Source organism: Mytilus edulis, chromosome 10 (assembly GCF_963676685.1).
Source record: "Mytilus edulis chromosome 10, xbMytEdul2.2, whole genome shotgun sequence".
Taxonomy (NCBI): Eukaryota; Metazoa; Mollusca; class Bivalvia; order Mytilida; family Mytilidae; genus Mytilus; species Mytilus edulis.
Window position 1 is genome coordinate 34969549 of NC_092353.1, and position 24141 is coordinate 34993689.

Here is a 24141-nt window from a genome sequence, read left to right on the forward strand (position 1 = left end):
ATGCAGTTTAGCAAGAGGAATTATGTTAGTTAGTTAAATGAAATGTGTTGATGCAATAAAAATATGTGTATATATCCCAAAAAATGACCTTGACAAATATTAAATATTTTGATATAGTTGTTTTCGTTATATGGTTATGATTGTTTTTTGGCTGTCTGACCTCAAGTTGGAACTATTTATTCATAATAGGATCAACATAATGAGTGAGGTGAATATTTCACATCCTGTGCATCTGTTTTACTTATGAAGACCTGTTCTGGGAGACAAAAAATAAAAACTATTTTGTTAGATGACCAAGATCTATCAATATTTCAGATCCGTGGTTCTCAATTTTATTGGTAATTAGGTAAATCACATTGACAACTGATTCCCTTTGATTTCTAGAAGGGGACTCTTATTAATCAAATAGTAATACCAGTAAAAGGATGAAAATAATGTCAGCAACAAACTTGTAACTTGTTCTCATAGACTCAATAAAATACTGGCTATAATTCGCAAACAATTTCAGATGTTTACAGACCAATCAGGCATTCACCAGTGCTTCTGCACAAGGCCGATGAAATCTTTACCAGACAGTGGCTTCCAGCTACTGCTTAACATCAGACTGGTATGCTAACAATACACCTAGTTGGTATTCTGGGCTGACTTGAGAATCTGTCCCCCTTGAACTATTGACTTCATACAACAATCACTTTTCCATTGTGGCGTCAGATATTTTGTATTATTAAAATTTAAAGGAACCTGTGTGATGTCCTGTAATGGCAGACAAATAGAAATAAGGTGTATAATTAAATGTATTATTGGTGCAACCACTTCCAGTTAAAAATACATTGCAGGTTTAGAGACAAAAGGGAATAGTAATGCATGTGAATGTGGTTACAGGTATTTTTATGGAATGTTTTAATACATAGAATTCTACATGCACAGCAATATAAGATCATAGAAAATCCCACCGCAGAGGTGTTAGAGAATATAAAACATCTACCTACAACTGTAAGCACTATGACGGAACTGTTCCCTATCCCATCATATCCAGCAGCAAAACACATGTAATTTCCTTCATCACTTTTGTCAACATTGAAGATGGTCAGAGATGGTGTGCTGTAATTACTGCCACTGTATTTTGTACTCAAACTTGATATCTTATTAAAGTCTAGGATAAGCTCTGGTAAATCAGCATTTCTCTTCTCCCATGATACAAAATCAACAAAATCAAGGTCTGAGGTCACGTTACAAGCTAATGTCACAGTGTCTCCAATGATTACACTGTATGATGACTGTGGAATAGTTACAATTGGTTGTGGAACTGAAATAGACATTATGGTGAGTACATGTATTGTCTATTTGATGACTATGAAATAGTAAAATTAGAACTTTAACAAGAGTGCACATAATGAAATGTCTTGCATGCTTTACTGATCATGATTGACTTTATTTTTGAAGGTTTGTAAAATAAGTTTTTTGCACATAAATTAGGCTGTTAGTTTTCTCGTTGGAATTCTATTACATTGTCAATTCAGGGCCTTTTATTGCTGACTATGCAGTATGGGCTTTGCTCATTGTTGAAGGCTGTATGGTAACCTAAAGTTGTTAATTTCTGTGTCATTTTGGTCTCTTGTGGAGAGTTGTCTCATAAGCAATCATACTACATCTTCTTTTTTTATATTATTTAATAACTAAAAGTATCACATAAGGTTAAAACAATTAATGATCCAAAACAGTGAAATAAATGTCAAATAGTCCTGCAATACAGACATAATCTCTTCATAATCTTCCATATCCCAAATAAAGTAAAAATCCTGCTGAAAGTATCTGAGAAACAGACATATCCATAAAGACTGAACATTGACCAATGAACTATCACAATGAGGTCTAGGTTAGATTATTTTAACAAGAAAAACATGTATACCTTATGATGATTCCATACACCAAATATATTTGATCGATTACTTATTGTGTTTCTCAGATACTCTAAAAAACACACCAAACATTAAAACATAACATTGACCAACGAAACATGAAATGAGGTGTAGGTCCTGTGATACCAGTCAGACATGGACATCTTGCAATTATTCCATACACCAAATATAGTTGATCTATTGTTTTTAATATCTTTGATATGGAATTGAACCTTGACCGATTTTTTTATGAAATGATGTGTAGGTCAGGTGAATCCTGTCTGATGAACACGATGACCTTGCAAGGAAATATAGTTTAACTCTTATAAGTGAAATTAACATGAAAAAAAGTATAGTATTTTAAGCAATCACTGAACCATAAAAATGAGGTCAAAGGCAATGGACATATGACAGTGGAAAAATTAGTAAAATAATTCATCAGTTTACAAGTTATACAAATAAATTATGGCTTCATGGCCAGATAAGTGTCCATATGTCTTGCAATCAAAATTGAAAAACTCCTTTTTATATATCAAACTAGAGGCTCTCAAAAGCCTGTGTCGCTCACCTGTTACTGTATTTACTGATGTCGGCCATCTTGGTTGGTAGGCAGGGTCATTAGACACTTTTTTAAAATAGATACCCTAGTAATGATTGTTGCCAAGTTTGGTTAAATTTGGCCCATAGTTTTAGAAAAGAAGATTTTTGTACAAGTTACAAAAATAACGAAAAGTTGTTCAATATTGACTATAAAGGACAATAACTCCTTAAGGGGTTCTCTGACAATTTTAGTCAGGTTGACTTATTTGTAGATCTTACTTTGCTGAACATTATTGCTGTTTACAGTTTATCTCTATCTATAATAGTATTCAAGATAATAACCAAAAACTGCAAAATTTCCTTAAAATTACCAATTTTAGGGCAGCAACCCAACAACGGGTTGTAGGATTCATCTGAAAATTTGTGAGGGGATAGATCTTATTCTGATGGCTATTTAAATCTGAAAAGATTTGCCCTAAATGTCTTAGTTTCAAAGATATAAAGCAAAAACTGCATTTTACCACTATGTTCTAATTTTAGCCATGTCGGTCATTTTGTTTGGTAGGTGGGGTCATCGGACACAGTTTTTAAACTATATACCACATTCATGATTGTGGCCAAGTTAGTTTAAATTTGGCCCAGTAGTTTCAGAGATGAAGATTTTTGTACAAGTTACAAAAAATGACGAAAAAGTTGTTAGAATTGACTATAAAGGGCAATAACTCCTTAAGGGATTGACTGACAATTTTGGTCATGTTGACTTATTTGTAGATCTTACTTTGCTGAACATTATTGCTGTTTACAGTTTATCTCTATCTATAATAGTATTCAAGATAATAACCAACAAGAGTGCACAGGCTGAAATGTCTCGCCTTCTATACTAATCATTGATATTATGTTGATAGTCTTAAGTATAAAGTTAAGCTTTATAACAACTGTCACATAAACTTAACATTAACCAAGATAACTAAACAAAGACCAATGAACCTTGAAAATGAGGTCAAGGTCAGATGAACCATGCAAGGCAGACATGTACAGCTAACAATGCTTCTATACAACATATATAGTTGACCTATTACTTATAGTTTAAGAAAAATAGACCAAAACACAAAAACTTAACACAGTGCAATGAACTGTGAAAATGAGGTCACGGTCAAATAAAACCTGCGTGACTGACATAAAGATCACAAAATATCACCAAATATAGTTGACCTATAGCATATAGTATTAGATAAAAAGACAAAAACTCAAAAACTTAACATTGACCACTGAACCATGAAAATGAGGTCAAGGTCACATGACATCTGCCCGCTAGACATGTACACCTTACAATCATTCCATACAACAAATATAGTAGACCTATTGCATATAGTATGAGAAAAACAGACCAAAACACAAAAATTTAACTATAACCACTGAACCATGAAAATGAGGCATACCTGTCAACTCACCCGTTTTTTGCGGGTGACAACCGTTATTTTCACCTCTCACCCGGGAGTTTTTCTTTACCCGGCGGGTCCCGGGAATTTCTAACATTACCCGTTTCACCCGGATTTCTGACCGGAATTGTTTCCGGTATTTAGAAGTAATGCGACCGTCGGTTTTATCGGTCTTTTTCAATGTAACCAAAAGTCAAAATGTAGGACTGTTTACCTGAGCTGTGAAATAGCTTCAGGTTATTCCTGTGGAAAAACTAAAACCACCCAAATAGTAAAGAGGGCCCTTTCAGTTGAAAATAACAAAGTGGTAGTTGAAAACAAGCCAAGATTTTTTGTTTTGTCAAAACTTGCTAAAACATTACTGGTTTTGCCAAACAGCAATGCAGACAGTGAGAGGGCATTTTCTTTAGTAAAGAAAATAGCTACAGAGTGTAGGGCTGATCTTAATAAGGATACACTGTGTGCTCTTCTTTCTTGTAAAATGAATACACATTTGCATTGCTATGAACTGAAACCAAGTGCAGTTCTTTTAAAGAATGCCAAGTCTGCTACTATGGAAGATAACAATAGTCTGAAATAAACTTGTATACATGTTCTAACTGTTTCATATACATATTGACTATATAAATTATATGTAAACATATTTTTGTTCTTCAATTGAGCCCGCAAAATGTCGTACGCGTTATGACCTGAGATTTTTTTTCTCAATGCAGGTCATGACCTGACTTTTCATTTTCAGAGGTTGACAGGTATGATGAGGTCAAGGTCAGATGACACCTGCCAGTTGAACATGTACACCTTACAGTCCTTCCATACACCGAATATACTAGCCCTATTGCTTATAGTATCTGAGATATGGACTTGACCACCAAAACTTAACCTTGTTCACTGATCCATGAAATGAGGTCAAGGTCAAGTGAAAACTGTCTGACAGACATGAGGACCTTGCAAGGTACGCACATATGAAATATAGTTATCCTATTACTTATAATAAAAGAGAATTCAACATTACAAAAAATTTGAGCTTTTTTTTCAAGTGGTCACTGAACCATGAAAATGAGGTCAAGGACATTGGACATGTGACTGACGGAAACTTTCTAACATGAGGCATCTATATACAAAGTATGAAGCATCCAGGTCTTCCACCTTCTAAAATATAAAGCTTTTAAGAAGTTAGCTAACACCGCCGCTGTAGCCGCCGCCGCCGGATCACTATCCCTATGTCGAGCTTTCTGCAACAAAAGTTGCAGGCTCGACAAAAACAGCAAAATTTCCTTAAAATTACCAATTTATGGGCAGCAACCCAGCAACAGGTTGTCCAATTCATCTGAACATTTCAGGGCAGATAGATCTTGAGCTGATGAACAATTTTAACCCATGTCAGATTTGCTCTAAATGCTTTGGTTTCAGAGTTATAAGCCAAAATCTACATTTTACCCCTATGTTCTATTTTTAGCCATGGAGGCCATCTTGGTTGGTTGGTCGGGTCACCGGACACATTTTTAAACTAGATGCTCAAATGATGATTGTGGCTAAGTTTGGTAAAATTTTTGTAAAAGACTACAAAATTTATGAAAAATTGGTAAAAAATGACTATAAAAGGCAATAACTCCTTAAGGGGTCAACTGACCATTATGATCATGTTGACTTATTTGTAGATCTTATTTTGCTGAACATTATTGCTGTTTACAGTTTATCTCTATCTTAAATAGTATTCAAGATAATAACCAATAACTGCAAAATTTCCTTAAAATTACCAATTCAGGGGCAGCAACCCAATAAAGGGTTGTCCGATACGTCTGAAAATTTCAGGGCAGATAGATCTAGACCTGATCAACAATTTTACTCCTGTTAGATTTGCTCTTAATGCTTCGGTTTTAAAGATATAAGCCAAAATATACATTTTGCCCCTGTGTTCTATTTTTAGCCATGGCGGCCATCTTGGTTTGATGGCCAGGTCATCGGACAAATTTTTAAAACAAGATACACCAAGGATGATTGTGGCTAAGTTTGATTAAATTTGGCACAGTAGTTTCAGAGGAGAAGATTTTTGTAAAAGTTTACAGACGACGGACGACGGACACCAAGTGATGAGAAAAGCTCACTTGACCTTTCAGGTCAGGTGAGCTAAAAATACATATAAGAATAGCTGTGATGTAAATTTATAAGGTGAGTTCTGAGCACGGTTGAGATATACCATAAAGATATCAAGATTCAATCTTAGAGGAATCCCTACATTTCAAATGAAAAATAATCTTTCGATGATATTATGAATGGTAATTCCAATATTTGCATAAATTACAATATAATGCAAACCAGGGGGTCCTTCACACATGTAGAAATGTTCTTTGGCACAGAGTTCATCATTCCAGTATCCAAATTTGTCAGCTTCCATGAAAATGTTAACACATTCTTCCTAGTGTAAGTAAATAAATAGCTAATAAAATTAAACAAACTCAATATAATAAACTAAACTGATTTTATCTGATACAAAAGATCTTGTAGCAGATAAAAAAAATAAATTTATGTGTTGTCTTCGTCCAAATAAACATATATATATATATATATATATATACATGTTCTTCTTCTTTGTTTCATTCTTATCAAAGTAGATGCATATTGATAATATCTGTTTTAGCATAAAATTGGTATTGTTTTGGTTTTTTTTTTTGGGTTTTTTTTTTTATTGTTTTACATTTTTATATGGAAGGACTATAATAGTCTATCGAACATTGTGTGTTTGTTCATTATTGAAAGCTGTACAGTAACCTGTAGTTATTTTCATCCTTGTCCTATTGATTCAGATAATTGTCTCAGTGGCAATAATATCACATTTCCTAAATTTCAAAATACAACTAATGTTTCTGTAAAAACTTCCATATAAATTATATTCAGAATGCTTTCTCTTTTTTGAAGGCCTTTTAATGTTATATAAAGATGTTGAATACATTCTTGAATGACTGGCAATCAAATATTGTCTTTATAATCAGAGTTTTATCATTATTATCATCTTCAGCGCTTGAAAGAAATGAGTACATTGTATATAACAATTTCAAATTTTTCATATTAATGCTTTCATTTTAAGAGTCATAACTTTTTATTCAAGCAAGTTTGGCCTGTCTGTTACTTACATCTGCACTGCTTGGCTCACTGGGAACCAGTGGATTATCTGACTGGTACCAGTTGGTGTAAGATATGTTAGATCCATCCACCCAATCAAAAACACTTATATTAGAAGTATTCCTTTTTAAGCCAATCCAAACTCTTTCTGTATCATTAAATCTGGTGGATGAAATAAGGTCTGCTACAGAGACTATAAAAATATACCAAAGAAATATTGCAAAACACTTGTACCAGTCATTATCACAATTCTATGTTGTCATTGGCATTTTAGTCTAGAGAACAGATATTTAGCCATGAGAATTGCAAAAGTTCAGTTTATCCCATCCATACAAAAGGAGTTCAGCAATTTAGCATGCATCTTGTCCAAAATATAGGACAAAGTATTAATGTTATACCAATTTTGACACAAACTGACTGAGAAATAGTGCATAGTTTATTTATACTTAATGTGTAATCATAGTACAAAGGTATCATAAGATAGTTTTGGACGATGACATTGTGCCAAAAAAAAATATTGTAAAAAACATGTTTGGCAGAAAAAATCCAAAATTTTGCAAACAAATCACAAATAGGTGGGACAATTCTGCCTCCAGGATGGGCCTTAAATAAAACGCAGAAATGGTCAAATGATAACATATTTTTATAGATTTATTTCAGTGACTTCCATACCAAAACAAGAAGAACACATGTGTCAGTAAACCATATTTCCAAATTTTGAAGAAAAATTCCTGCAAATAATTAATTTTGTGCAATTTTCTATGCTTATTTATGTGCGAACATAAGTTTATCACATTGTGCCTTATTCACATGTAGGATTGTACTCTTTGAACTGTTGCTGTTGCTTTAAAACAAATATTATTGCATAGCAATATAATATTTCCCACAGAAAGTAACCAAAAGTTAGCGTGCAATAAATTCTAATATTGCAATAATTTCTGAATTTACAGTATAATATAATACCTTGAACAGCTGAGCTATCAATGGTAACCAGGTGGTGTGTGTCTCTAAAAAATGTGTTGCACATGTAATTTGCTTCTATCCAATTCAATTTTTCTTCAAAAAGTCTGTAACATACACCATCTAAAACACATTTCATTCATTTTTCAGTCCAAATCACAAAATGTACATTTATTCTGTTCTTATTAAAATCAACTTTTAATGTTGATTCATTTATTTTAGTAGGTATCAATTTTCGTGGTCTGAGGAAAACTTGTGGTTTAATTTGGCAAAGTCACCACTCATTCCTTTAGAAAATTTGTAATTTGTTGCAAATTTGAATTCAAGGTTCTCCTTTCTGTACCCAACGAAATCCATGAAAAATGGTATCCATTGAATATCAATGAATCCACAGTATACTATTTAACAAATTAAACAGATATATGAGGTTTTGAAATCTTGCTACAGCAGTTTGAAGTAAAATTTACTTCAATGCACGTTTAATTTAACATGAACATGCAGTCAATAAAGAAAAGGTAACCAGGTGCTCCCCAGTGCGCAGCTTTATACGACCGCAGAGGTCGAACCCTGAACAGTTGGAGCAAGTATGGACACAACATTCAAGCTTGATACAGCTCTGAATTTGGATTGTGATCAAATTCTTGACATAATATGAGTTTCTGACACAAAACAAATGTCTAGATCTTTCAAATCTATTCTGCAATATTGTGCAATTAAAGATTTCTTCTTCAAACTTTTCAAAAATTTGGAATTTGAGAAATTTGGGGGAAAAAAATGAAAACTACTACCACCCCCCTTTTTTTGCAATAAGTCCAAAACTTGACATTTCTTTATACATAATTTACAATCAGTGTAAATGAGGTAAATGCGAACATACCAACATTGTATGTTAACTGTTTTTGAATTACCTCCCTTACACTGCTTTTAAATTGTCTTAATTGTCCATTCATTTGACCAGAAAACCTAGTGTTTCCCCTTTTGCCCCTAATTCCAAAACATTTAGATCCATAACCCCCCAAAGTCATTACTAACTATCCCTTCATGGCATGGAAACTTGTGGTATAATTTCAGAGAGATTCATACACTTAAGGATGTACTTAGGTGAAGTAAGGTAAAAATTAAGAAATTTAGAAATTAAAATTGATACTATAAGCTGGTAGATCATCAATTAAGGATAAAGATAAGCTAAAAATATTGAGAGGTCATGGACCTCCTTTTCGAGATATTTGAGATTTAAAATATGGCGGGAAAAGGCAGACTCGGTCTTTTACCTTATATTTGCATTGGTATTATTTGGGTCTCAAAACAAAAGAAAGAAAATCAAGAATCTTCTAAAATTTTGGTAAATGACCTTTCATGAGCTATTAAGTCTTATATGAAAAAATAAATGGGTGTTATAGGGCAAAATATTTTACATTATATTGAATGGAAAAACACCAAGGAGTCCGAACAGTTGACACAAATTCCAAAACCTCACCTAAGTACATCCTCAAACACAAGTTATTGTTTGAAAACTACAAAAATGCTTATTTTGGACCCCTTTTTTGGCAGCTAATTCCTAAACTATTGGGACCATAACCATCAAAATCAATCCCAACCTTCCTTCAGTGGTATTAAACCTTCTGGTAAAAATTTATATAGATCAATTAACTAAATCTAAAGTTATTGTCCGGAAAAACCTATTTCCCCTCCTTTTTGCACCTTATTCCCCTTTTTTAGCCCCTAATTCCAAACATTTAGATCCCTAACCTCCCAAAGTCATTACTAACCATCCCTTCATGGTATGGAAACTTGTGGTATAATTTCAGAGAGATTCATAAATTTAAACACAAGTTATTGTTTGAAAACTACAAAAAGTCTTATTTTGGGTCCCTTTTTGGCCCCTAATTCTTTAACCATTGGGACCATAACCTCTAAAATCAATCCCAACCTTCCTTTAGTGGTATTCAACCTTCTGGTAAAAATTTATATAGATCCATTCACTAAATCTTAAAGTTATTGTCTTGAGACTAAATGCATCTTCGGACGATGACGACGACGCAGACGACGACATGATTAATAGATACCATTATACGAAGCAAAATTTGTTTGCGGTCGTATAAAAAGTAAATCAATTTTGAAGCACTAAAACTGACTTGCTGTATTATTTATTTGAATTCATTTTATGGTTGATGAATATGAAAATTCAGATTAGTAAAAAAATCGTCTCAGCTACACATGCAAGGTTTATAATGAATCTGTACACTGAGTACTTCTGACTAATGTGGATTCAAGTATTTTTGGTGGGTTAAGAAAAACTTCAATGTTCGTGATTATTAAATTTCCAGGTTTTGCTGAATCCTGCATACAATACAGACAATAGGAAATTTGTCATCCGTTGAACATTTAATTCTGTGGATCACCTGACCACTTTTGCTGGAAATGCATTTTAAAATGTTCACGGATAATATTGTAAAGCAAAATTGTATCCAGGTGAAATTTGATCCGGAGGAAAAAATGTCACAGTAGTTGTTGTTATTTTTTTATCCGGAGGAAAATATTTCCATTGGATATTTTTTCCTTTGCCATGAAATTCTATCTGGGTAGTTTATTAACTTATTGAATAGTTAATAGAAAAAACTTATCCTTTTAAAATACTATGAAATAATAATGGTGTATTTGAAATAAAGCAAAATTGTTAAAAAAAAAAAATTTATTATAATGGGAAATAATTTCACAAATTATCCTTGAAAAAAATTCCTGAAATATTCAAGTCAATATCATCCTTTTAAAAAGAAAATTATCATGAAACATAGGGAAGAAAACCAGAAGTAATTTCAAAGATCGTAATTGTGAAAATAATATCATGATTAAATAAGGTTAGTGAAATACATGTAAAAGTGAGATGTTTTCAGATCTCAGTACAAATATAAATTTAAAAGTAAAGTAGAAATATAGTTGCATTACTACTGTTAACAGTAATGGAAGAATTTTATTATGATGATATTTTTAACTATATAAATAGTTTTGTCTGGGGACAGAGATGTAGTTGTTGATTATATGGAAATCAGATAAATCATAGCATAACAATATATTGAAACAAAAGCATGTTTAACAGCTGGATAGTTTTTACCTGTGAAATGTTATATGTCTTATTAAATCAAGTTGTAAGTCATCTTTTTATATAAATGAATATATAAAAAATAAGATTCAAAGAAAAATTTCACTATAAAATAGATTCAGAAATATATTATATTAATATCTTTAAAATATAAATTGCTCATAATTACCTCCCTTTGATAAATTATGCAAATTTGGTCTACCTTTATAAAACATTTTATAATTATAGTCAGGTATATATTGATTGTGAGTAACTTACAAAGTAGTTAATGGGACTCTATTTCACACGGTTCTATGAAATATATACCGGTACATACTATCCGCATAACACAGATAGATTTTCACTACTCTGGAAAAACTTAACCTGTGACATACCGTGCCTGGAAAAAAATTACCGGGACAAGTTATCCTCAGGATAAAATATCACAGAGGAAGAAATAAACCGTTATCATACAACCATACATATTTTAATTTGGGTTTATTTGAATGTTTCAAATTTAAGTGTGGTGTCCATTTGGACCAGGTATACATAATAAACTATTCTATGATGCAGCCATTCTACAAACCAGATATAATGAAAATGAAAGCATTCAAACCTTACTTGTACAATTTGATTGAAAAAAGTTCTCCATTTCTCGTCTTCTGACTGGTCTATCAAAACCATGAAGATTGTTGTCATCGATGTCACCTGAGAAAAAAGTAGAATAACTGTAAAATGCATGATTGAGCAAATCTCAAAATTCTTATCACCGCATTGCTACTTTGAATCAAAGGTTTGGAATTAGGTGTAGCCTCCATTTCACTGAACTCAGTATGGTTTTGTTTAATGTCTTTCTGATCAAGTTTAGCCATTCAATTTATATTTTATAGTGTCTTTATAAGTTGTAATGTTACACAATACTGTCTCAGGTTAGGGTGAAGGTTGGTGCCTGTTAAAACATTTAAACTCGCTGCATTTTTACCAGACATGGGGTAATTGAAATATGTAATTGTAATTGACTGTAATTAATTATAATTTATCATGTAATTGAATGTAATGTGTAATTGAGCATTTTTTCAATTACATGTAATTGAATGTAATTAATTACATAGCCAAAATTGCCTGTAATTGACAATTACTTTTCAATTACAAGTCAATTACATTTGAAATTTTGGATCAAAAGATTAAATCTTGTGTTTTCTCAAAAAATTATTAAAAGCAATAATCTTAACAAATGTTGTAAGCTGACAAAGAAAAGCCTTCACAGTATACTTTCTGTATTAACACAACCATGGTAGATTCTTCATTTTGTATTGAATGATAAAAAAAATGTAGACACATGCCATAATTTTAAAAGAAACCACTAGGAAGTCACTGTCTTGACCTTAATTAGTAGATTTAGATAGATATTTTAAGACATTGATTTAACATAATTAACTTTATTCAAGGACTTAAATAACCAATAAATATAACCTCTGGCTATTTGTTTTATTACAAACTATATAATGACTGTTTTTATAACAGTTATGTTAAACAGATATAAGGCTAATTAGAGAGAGATAAATATACCCCTAGGGCCTATAGGTACATGTTTAAATTCTTGAAGGGATAATGCATACCCTCATTAGTGGAAGTTATAAAGTTACATCCAACTTTGTTACACATATGAAGGTAATACTATATAAGAATTTTAAAAATTAATAAATTCATAATGCTTCTTTTTCATTTCTAATCAGATTTCATTTATCTTATATCCTCTAATAGCTTACATTTAAATTTGGAAAATATTTTGTTTATTAAATTAATTAGTTGTGATTAAAACTAAAGTTTATTTTTGTTTTAAGAAGTCAGATTTCTAAATCACTTATTTAAGATAAATAATTTGAATAAGCTGGGATAAAAATGAAAATCATTTCAAAAAATAAAAAATAGTGCTCTTTTTTTGTATCATTTACAATCAAATAAATTTAAATAAATGTAAAATTTCAATAGGTAAATTAAAACAATTTAATATTTTCAAGATATTAAATAAGGCCTTTTGTAATTTTCAGAGAAAACACAGAGATTTGTACATTCTGCATTCTGAGAATAAAGAAATTCAACCAACATTGACACAATGCATAAAAAAAAGTGTAAAATATTCACCGTCTGATCCAAAACAGTTAGAAATGACAAATGTCAAAAGACCCTCTTTTGTATTGGCATAGTAACTGTCAACGTTTACCACGTCTAGCTAAGTTAGCAGTGCAATATTTAGCTATTCCAGCCACATCTGCACCAGTTGAACGCTTATTTAGCACTGCTGGAAAAACATTTAGGCCGGAAAGGTGCAGACTGGCTGATGGAACATTTGAAAAGCTGATGATGGTCAAATGTAATGGGAAAATGCTTAAATAAGTTATATGACACAATACAAAAATGTATATACTAGTTGAACACTGTCTAATTGTTATAACTATAGAGCAATGTATAATACTTATGTACATATCATAGAATAAATGCATGTTTTTAATGTTTTATCTTAAATTTCCTTTCAAATGTAATTGAAGTAATTAATTACATTTGCCAAGTAATTGGAATGTAATTAATTACATTGGTAAAAAAAGTCAAATGTAATGTGTAATTTAATTGAAGATTTTGTAATTGTAATTGAATGTAATTAATTACTTTCAAATGTAATTGACCCCATGTCTGATTTTTACGCATCTGTCCTAAGTCAGAAACCTGTTTAGTGGTTGTTGTTTATTGGTGTGGTTCATAAGTGTTATTTGTTTCTCATTTTTTATATATGTAAGCCTCAAATCTATGTCTGGCCTCAATGCTATGTCCTTTCTAGTATTGTGTCACAGATGTCCCAAATCTATGTCCTTTATTGTCTCAAATCTATGTCCTGTATTGTCTCACATCTATTTCCTTTATTTACACAAATCTATGGCCATTTTAGCTCAAATCTATGTCCTTTCATCGACGTAAGATAAAGCAAAACGTCATCAAGTATGCGACGTCACTGCATAACAGGAATGATGGCGGAGCAGGACACTATTCCACATTCAAAATTATGTCACTTTCACTTAAAGTATTATTTTTGATAGAAATTTCAGTCAAATTTTTTTGTAAACTTATCCTTTTTCTGTTATATTAGGATATTTTCTAGGCAGTACTGTCATGTTTAACTAAGAAACAAAAGGCTTGAGTTTAAAGGCATTTTTACTTTGAAGAAATTTATTGCCTGACTTTTGGTCCCACTTTATAGAATATAAAGTATTAATGATCAATATTAATTTTTTTTTTTTTTTTCAGAAAGATTATTCAAATTGTATAAAATATGTTTTATTGCATTAAACATTATTAGAAGTGTTTTAAAAGAAATTCTACAAGAAGTGATCCCATATATAACCCTTTATAAAAATTGCAAAGTTAATGTCATCAGCAAGAGCTAATTTATATTAAAAAAGCTAAAAAAAAAAAAAAAAGATTATTCCTCAACTGTCCAAATGAGGGATACACTATATCTAATAAGTGGAAAAAAGGTATTTCAAAGGATCCAAATCCAAAAGCGTTTTGGGCTGATATGCCTCACGTTGTACAGATTGTAAAGGCCAAAGAAGAACATCAAAATTGGGGAGCAAAGAAAATTGGTAACGAAAGTGCCGTTTTCAGCCAGAATGGTAAAAAAGTTTTTGTCACTTTACTTTTATGACCAAGAAGTTAAACGTAAATTTATACAAGAAATCTCAAAACTTTTAAAAATAGCAATTCATAGGACATGTTTGGACAAAGAGCAACTGTCAGCAACTGATTGATAAGCAAAAACCACATGACCATAGAAAATATGAAGCACTTTATGACTGTTCAAGAAGTACAATAATTCCTGTTGTAAGAGAAAACATAGATAAAGTGGTATGAATTTACTTAAACATATACTATATGTGAGCCCTTAAATACACATGGAGAACACATACCAACTTAAAATTGAATTATGGGAAATGACTTAATAAAACAAAAAACCTATCAGGCCGAACTTATTAGACGGGCATAAATTTGCGCATGGCTAAACAAACTGGAATTTTTTTTTAAACATTACAAAGATTTGAGGCCTTATCTTTTTTAACGGACATAGATTTGCGAATGACGTCACGATTGTCACGATTGAAAATCGGACACAGATTTGAGGCCGAATCATTTTTTTCGGACATAGATTAGAGATTGACGTCACGATGTGGCATAGATTTGAGAAACGGACACAGATTTGAGGTCATACACAGATCTGAGGTTTACATATAGATTAGACTATTGCCTGGTTTTCCTGTTTGAATTGTTTTACACTAGTCATATTGGGGCACTTTATAGCTTGCTGTTCAGTGTAAGTCAAGGCTCTGTGTTAAAGTCCATACTTTGACCTTTATTTGTGAGCTTTTTAACATTGTGACTTGGACAAATGTTGGATGGAAAGTTGTCTCATCGGCACTCATACCACTTCTTATTTATATTGTTATGACAAACCATGCCATACCTAGCATTCAGGAAATTATATATAGAAAAAAATGATGTGACCCGGCTGTCCCCTATTTTGCGTTTATGAAAGTTGAGCAATTCCCCTTTTCAGAATCTAAAGGACTTATAATGGGTCCTCATTGGTTGTACACCAATATGAAAATAACATTACGTCAATAGATAGAGTTCCATTGTTTAGACTGTTTTAAACCAATCACAACGTTGTGGTGTACGTTTTTGAAAAATATTACCCAGAATGCATTAGATTCTGAAATGGAGAATTCAGTTATTATTCAGCTTTCCTGTTATGTTATAAATTTTGATTTTTGGCTCCTCTCAGTAAATGTCTGTCTAAATATTTTAATTAAAACTTTGACGATATCTATCATATATATATAACAAACAAAAAAATTCTTGCTGTGATACTGCAGATATTGATTTAAAATTAAATATTTTTTTTCTTTCCTTAATTTAATATGAATCATGATGTTTCAGTTCAATATGCAAAACTAATTTTTTAAAACAAAAGAAACATTCTTTTTGTGAATATTTCCCAATTTGTTTCAGTCATTTACTTTTATCTGCCAAATCTGGGACTATATAATAAATACATTATAATAATAATGTCCCAGGCCAAACTATGCATCAACATCTAAAGATGTAGTGTCCAAAGAAGGAACGGTCATTTAACTGCTATCAATTTCAAGTGTTTTAAAGATAAAATCATTTTTTTTTAAGATGTGGCATAGTTAGAAACAGGAATTTTGTTCTGTCTACTCTTCACTATGGTTTCTACATGTATTGAACTTCACTGCATTAGTTTGACATTTGCCACTAGGGTCAATCATAAATTTGACAGTTCAGTTTTGTTTTATATTTAAATATCACAAAAATGCACATGCTGAAATGTTCACATGATTTAATGACCATTGTTTTTACTTTGAAAGTCTTAAAGATAAAGTTTTTACTTTTAAAAAAGCATTCTAGAAAATTAACATTTTTTTAAATCTATGACTATGAGGTAAAGGTCATATCAATTTTTTCAGACAAACATCTTACAAATTTGTTATCATGGTTATAGATCTGCCAAATATAGTTGCATGACCTCTTGTGCATACATGATCATACATGCTAATTGAAAAACAGACCAAATCCTGAACACTTAAAATTGACCAATGGACCCTAAAAATGAGGTCAAGGTCAGATCAAACCTGTCTGACTGACATGTACCCATTAACAGTATAGAAATGTGATTAAGACATGAGTATTACTCTCTCAGTCTGGCGTATCAGTGTAATTTATTTGTATAAAGCTTTATATGGCCCAGTAGTTAATTTAAAAGCAGGTCATCCCAGTGTAGTTTTACAATAGTTTGTTACTGAAGACCCCTTATCATTGTTTAAATTAGTGTTCAAGTTGTGACGATTTGAAATCGTTTTTCTTATATATATAATAAACCCCTATGTTCTTTTTTAGCCATATGGCGGCCATGTTTGTTAAATGGCAGGGTGGAAAGATATATTTTTCAATCTAGATACCCTACTGAAAATTGTTAAATTCTATTTGGCTTAGTAGATTAATTGAAGAAGATTTTTGTAAAAGATTACAAAAATTTACCAAAAATTGTTAAAAATTGTCTATATAGGGTAATAACTCCTTAAGGGGTCAATTGACCATTTTGGTCATGTTGACTTATTTGTAGATCTTGCTTTGCTGAACATTATTGCTGTTTACAGTTTATCTCAATCTATAATAATAAAAATTTAATATTCAAGATAAATTAATAACCAAAAATTGCAAAATTTAATAACAATTACCAATTCAGGGACAGCAACCCAACAACAGGTTGTCTGATTTGTCTGAAATTGTCAGGGCATATAGATCTTACCCTGAGAACATTGTTGCATGATGTCAGATTTGCTTTTAATGCTTTAGTTTCAAAGATATAAGCCAACAAGAATGTGTCCCCAGTACATGAATGCCCCATTTGCACTATCATTTTCTATGTTCAGTGGACCGTGAAATTGGGGTAAACCCTCTAATTTGGCATTAAAATTAAAAAGACCATATCATAGGGAACATGTATACTAAGTTTGAAGTCGATTGGACCGCTTCATCAAAAACTACCTTGACCAAAAACTTTAACCTGAAGCGGGACAGACAGACGAACGAACGGACAGACAGACCGACGAACAGACGAACGGAAGCACAGACGAGAAAACATAATGCCCCTCTACTATTGTAGGTGATGTTCTACTATCGTAGGTGGGGCATAAAAACTCACTGCATTTTACCCCTTATCCTTTGTTCTATTTTTACCCATGTCGGCCATGTTTGATGGCAGGCAGGGTCATTGGTATTTAGGTCAGGTGCCTCAGCTTAAATGCTATCTGTTTCTTTCTTAGGTGAACTTTATATTTGGAAAATGGGCTGAGTGTGTGAATGTCTGCAAAATGTTGATTATAGCTATAGTGTGTGGTACATTTTGATTAGTGACGAAATTACCCTTTTTATTAGTCTGAGATTACTCTGACATCCAACGGCTGTTTTCTGAGACAAGCTGTTTAACCAGACGTCCCACGGCCCCATGCATGCAGCTTGTCTGGCAAAACAGCCGTTGGGTGTTAGAGTAATCTCGGACTACCTTTTTATCAATGGCTGCATAACTCTTCAGTGGGTAAGTTGTACTTCTTCCCAACACACAATCAGTCAAGGAAATAAACTTTTAAAAAGTTTTACTGAAATAAGGCAAATGGTTTATTAAAAGAGGGTGGTAAAGGGTTATTTTCGTGCAACGTTTTCAGCCTTTTAATTTCCCGTATTTTCATGTTTTGACATTTTATTTCTTGTTTTCTCGTGTTTGGCTCGATTTGCGTGCTTCGTGTTTCCCCTTATTTATTTTCCGTGTTTCGTGTCTGTGCTCTTAATTTCTCGTGCATGTCCAGCATTAGATTAAAAAGTCAGTGTGTTATAATACCTTCTGAAATTTGTGTAATCTAATAGTAATTGATGTATGTTGTTACCATTCTACTTTTGCAATATGTATGGTATCAATGAAGTCCATCAAATTATTATGAATAATATTTTTTTTCCAAATAAGATGCAAGTAGCAGACGCTAAAAGTTGACCGCAAGGACTCCATGTCCATTAATAAAGGCTGCATGATCTCCAAGAACGACTGAGTAATAACTTCTGGTACTTTTTTCCTTAATATTTATGATTTTATTTCTCGTGCTTCGTTTTTCCCCGATTTTTATTTTTCGTGCAACGTTTTTGCAATTTCTTTTTCACGTGTTTCCGTGTTCAGTACCCCCCTTTACCACCCTCTTAAAAGGAAGACTGATGCAGATTACTCCGAGTGACTCAGACTCAGACTGACTCAGACAGAGACGGAGTTGATTACGGGAAACCGACATGCTGCAACTTGACAAACTTAAGTGTAAAATATTGCAACTCATAAACTTGTTTCATGTTTTACAGTTTTTTTGTTTTGTTTTTTTGCAGTCTTCCTTTACGTTTTGTGTGCAATTATGTCTGCACTTTGCATTTTTTAAGGATACAGTTTGTGCAGGGGAAAGGAATTAGCGTTATGATATCAACCCTTCAAATGTAAGGGGTGACTCAAGTTTCTGTAAGTGAAAAAGTGGGGTTCAAATATTTTTTTTAATTCAATGGGGGATCAATTGTATCTCTAAGAAAACAATTGACTCAGTGACAGATCCAGAAATTTTGATAAGTGGTGGCCCGGCCTCTCATGACTGCCCACAGGCACTTGTCTCCGAATTTTTTTCCCGGGGGGACCCCTATATACCTTAATATAACATTGTTATATTAAGGTATATATAGGAATTTTGCTTCTGAGACAAGTGCCTGTGTAACTGCCTATAAAGGCTATAAAGTGGATCTATGAGGGGGCCCTCTCTAATCATGCTTCAGTGATTCCCTATAAATCTGTTTGATTTCATAGCTTGTAGGTTAAAAAGTATGATTATCTTCGTTTTAAATTTTACCTGAAAACTTTTGTTGTGTGTGGATTGGATTAGTCAACCAAATGGTTTATACTGTAAGAAGATGTGCCGTGTATGATTGGCCAATGAGACAACTCTCCATCCAAGTCACAATTTGTAAAAGTAAACCATTTATCATTGTTTCACTTCAATGTTGTTATTCTTTTCTTTTGAATAGCTCAATTCATGTGTAACACCTCTCCAGCTAAGGGAGCTAGAGATCTACCGGCATTTGATTTTTATGCGGGCTAGAACATGTAGAATGAACAATTCGGTGTCCTGCATTTTATTTTAGTTGTAATCTCTGTCATTCCTTTTTCTCTCACTCTATTCCGGCGGTCCTGCCTTTTTTAAAATAATTTACCCTTAGAGGGTTATTATTTTCTATGTACTTATATAACACATAACTGTGGACTACTCAAGACAACGGTGCTTATTAAGCGGCTAACTACTGTTTTATGTTTCATTACAGATGACCGTGGTCATTGTTCAACATTAAAGACTTACATATGAATAAATAGACATTGTTCTTATTTAATCCTGACTTTTTCTTACATAAATTGTCATCCTGCTTATTTTTTCCCAAGCTGTTCGTCCTGCCTTATTTTACTCAATACTCCTGTCCTGCCTATTTGGATTGAAAGTCTAATTGAAGATAACATTACTACGTCAGATTCAATGAGGTCTCATCAGCGATGTTTCATAACTTATTTTGACAAAATTTAACCAAATTAACTGATAAAAGCCAATTGTTATTTCACTATTTCACTTTCGTTTAACACAAATCATATTTCATTTTTGCTTTTATATCTCGTAGCTGATATCCTCAGCTGATACCCCTTTAAAAGAACCAACAACAAAAAAAAAAAAAAAAAAAAAAAATAACACACAATCCATCAATCAATCAAAATGAATAAAAAACCGTCAATTATTATATAGATGTGTTTAGAAAAGTATGTATACACTATTTAGTCACAGTATTAAGACACGTGATTAAATTAAAAAAGGTGTACCCGACTACTTTTATCATAATTAGTTTATTGACCCTTTTCAGTACACAAAAAGTGCAATTTGGAGAGTCAAATATCCAGGGAGTCTTATAACACCCCTTTCACAAAGTGTTAGTATAAAAAGTCATTTTTGAGTTGTTTTAACTTGTAACTCTATCGTTTGAAATTAATGAACATGCCTCCTTCGTTCGTTGCTCAGATTCCTTTACTGAAAGGGACCGCTTTTTGGACCTCTTCGGTTATATCAGGCCTCGAAAATCATTAAGAGACATTAATTGTTGAAATGCTGATTTGATCCACAAAAGGTAGTACCTGACTGTGAATTGTTATTTCAGTTTCTTTAATAGAGAGCTCCAGTTAATTACTAATTTTAATTGAATATCACTCGGTCTCAATTGTCATAAAACTATCAAATCGTGTTGAGGTACCGTATACCTCGTTGCTAGTTTAACTACCAGTGGCAAATATTCCATTGGAAGTAAGCATATGTATAGAGAGACGAAGTAAATTTTATTTAGGAAATGGAGTTGTTAAATGTGTTAATATTTTCACAAACCCATTGAACATTTTTATAAAGTAGCATAGAACTAGATTGATTGATTAAATGGTGTTTGCTTAACATCCAGTGGCAAATATTTGATGCATGTTCAGGACGGGAACAAATAATCAATAAATACAATACGTAGGTCCTGTTATAGAGGCCGTCTGGCATGAAGATCTAGAAATGTTTACTGCCACGGTGAAATGAGGGTATCTATGAGGAGTTTATTTGGATAAGAACAGACATTTTCCTTTGCAGCAGGCCGACAACAGACCCCTGAAGAGTTGTTAAAAGAATTCCTAATTGTGAAAAGAGCGTAGTACGTACTTCCTTTTCACGAACCATCGGATTTGAAGTCTCCATTCTGACCAGACATGGCTGCATGCGTACTTGCACATCGCACACAGCCAAACAGCCGTCATAGTTTGGCAAGAATTTAACAGCCGATAGGAAGAAGACCTTTGGTGACCATATTCATTTTCCAAAGTTATCCTTGGGAGAATAGAACTAGATGACTTTTGTGATGGTCTTTTTTTGTTGAAGGTTTTGCTGATTTTGTTTTTATTTTTTTTTGTTTTTGTTTCTGCTTTACTTTGTTATTGGATTTCTATATGTATGACGTATACCAAACTATCTACTTCGTTGGAAGAAGTACTCACCTTGAGTAGTAACAGTAAGCACAACAAAAGAAAATATCAAAACGAGCTCCGTGTACAACTTCGCCATCACGTTGTACACTGGGGTGATTGAAAAGATCCCTTGATACTTTGGTAGAAGTAACCACTGAAAAGAAAAGAGCTTGAAACTTTAAACAATCTTGAATTAGCAGAAGTTTTTGTAAAAACTAACTTGAAACGCTTTTACAGCCGATTGCATTGAGTGTGTAGGCACAGAAAATATCTTTGGAAAGCTTTCTTGCTATAGCTGAACCATGAAGTCATTACAAGGTAAGGTAAACTACTCTCCTTTAAGAGTAAACTAGTCCGACAGATAACCAATTTATATGTCTGTATGAATAGGCTACTTCGAAAGGAGGGTAGTATACCTGACCATATAATGACTTCATGGTTCAGTTAACAAGCAAGCTAACCAAAGATATCGTCTGTGCCTACACTCAATGCAATCGGATGTAATGCTTCAATTGATGCATTCGCTGCCATTTTTCTTTAGGTTTTCGGTACCGTAGTCCTTAATGATCTGAAAACTTTACCTGTTTTGCACAGCGTGGCCTTAAATGAATTTAGAGAGCATACATTTATGATAACGAACTACTTTATATTGGTCACTTTTCTATTTTTGTAGTAAACTTTGCAGTGTAAACATGTCCCTATTTTTCAAAGGTAACTAAAATTTAGTATAAATTAAATTCCACCAAATAAATAAACAATTTTTCCTATAGACAAATATATCAACCAGTGCACATCCTATAGATTTAGCTTACATACGCCATCAACAACATGAATAAGGCAGACTCGTTTAGATAATACATTTCCAAAATGTAACGGTAACCTCAAAAGTACTGTTATACCGTCCCAGGATAGAGGGAGGTTTGGGATCCCGCTAACATGTTTTAGCCAAACCACACTTTGTATGTATGTGCCTGTCCCAAGTCAGGAACCTGTAATTCAGTGGTTGTCGTTTGTTTATGTGTTACATATTTGTTTTTCGTTCAAATTTTGTACATGAATAAGGCCGTTAGTTTTCTCGTTTGAATTGTTTTACATTGTCATTTCGGGTCCTTTTATTGTTAACTATGCGTTGTGGGTTTTGCTCATTGTTAAAGGCCGTACGGTGACCTGTGGTTGTCAATTTCTGTGTCAATTTGGTCTCTAGTGGAAATTTGTCTCATTCAGTCATTGGCAATCATACCATATCTTCTTTTTTTATACAATCATCCTTTCGTATGAGGGTCAGACTGTTGATTATTACATCGATGGAGCGGTGTGTTAAACATATAATTCCTTGGATTTGGGATAGGGCTGTAAAAGACAATGATTTTTTTTGGTACTGAACTGTTTCCTTTGATGGATTTTCCCTATGATATCAATGTCGACAGAATAAACACACTGAGGTGAATAATTATATATAAGATATATTGATCAGCGCATTTCATGTAAAGGAAATAAACACAAACCGATAAAAGTATGCTTTATACAACTTACAAGCCAATCGTAGTATTGCCATTATGTGCTTTTTAAAATTTATTTGAAATATACTAAACAGGAGACATCAAATATTATACAATGTTGAATGCAGGGTTGTAACTCTTGTTAATTTAATATACGAAAATACACAAAATATGTAGGTGAACTCGACAGGAAATGAACGTTTCTTACCGATCTAGCATCCAGCACACATTCAATCACACACGTTTTCTATTATCAAAATGTCCCCGGTTCATTGATTCAACCAATAAAAAATGCTTCTGATTATAAAGGGGTAACAGAAGGGAACACAAAGAATGCACACATTTCATGTAAATAGCAATACAATTTATAGTGAGAATATTTAAGTTCGCGACGAGTGAAAAGCAGAAGGATCATTTGAAAATGTATTGTGCTGAATTTTAGCAAAAAAAATAATTCAGAATGCTTATAAAAATATCTACCGTTAATACGCAACAAACCACTCTCCTAGAAAAAAACAGCACTTGACTGAAAAAAAAATGAATTATTTTAAAGTTTTTTTTTTAAAAAACGCATTTTTCCCTTTATTTTTGACGTATTTATAAGCATTTATTTACATTGAGGTTCTGAAAAAAGAAATCACCAATTCACCAACATTACAACTGACTCCATCATCTGTAACAAACATAAACTTTTAGCTACCGCTTTACAAGCAGAGCCAAATACATTGAAAGTCCCAACTATGTACTGGCTTCCGAAGCTACACAAAACACCTTACAAATATAGATTTATTTCGTCGTCAAGCCATTGTTCCACTACTAAATTGTCTGTTCTTCTTACCAGCATACTTGGTACAATTAAAAACCTAATAATAAATTGTTCAAATAAGGCCTTCAAAAATAGTGGAATTAATTACTTTTGGAGTGT

The 24141-nt window shown here is 32.6% G+C and overlaps 2 protein-coding genes across 2 annotated transcripts in view; both read right to left on the minus strand.

The window, feature by feature from the left end:
* Positions 1–24141, minus strand: part of LOC139491009 (uncharacterized) — a 335932-nt gene that overhangs the window by 197644 nt on the left and 114147 nt on the right. The gene's annotated exons all lie outside the window — the stretch shown is intronic.
* Positions 123–23461, minus strand: LOC139491011 (uncharacterized). The gene is made up of 7 exons (XM_071278253.1): positions 23425–23461; positions 21748–21871; positions 11658–11744; positions 7961–8080; positions 7009–7190; positions 6194–6293; positions 123–1306 (listed from the first exon to the last, which is right to left on the minus strand). The coding sequence occupies exons 2-7, from the start codon at positions 21812–21814 to the stop codon at positions 798–800; spliced, it is 1065 nt and encodes a 354-aa protein (XP_071134354.1). The 5' UTR covers positions 21815–21871; positions 23425–23461; the 3' UTR covers positions 123–797.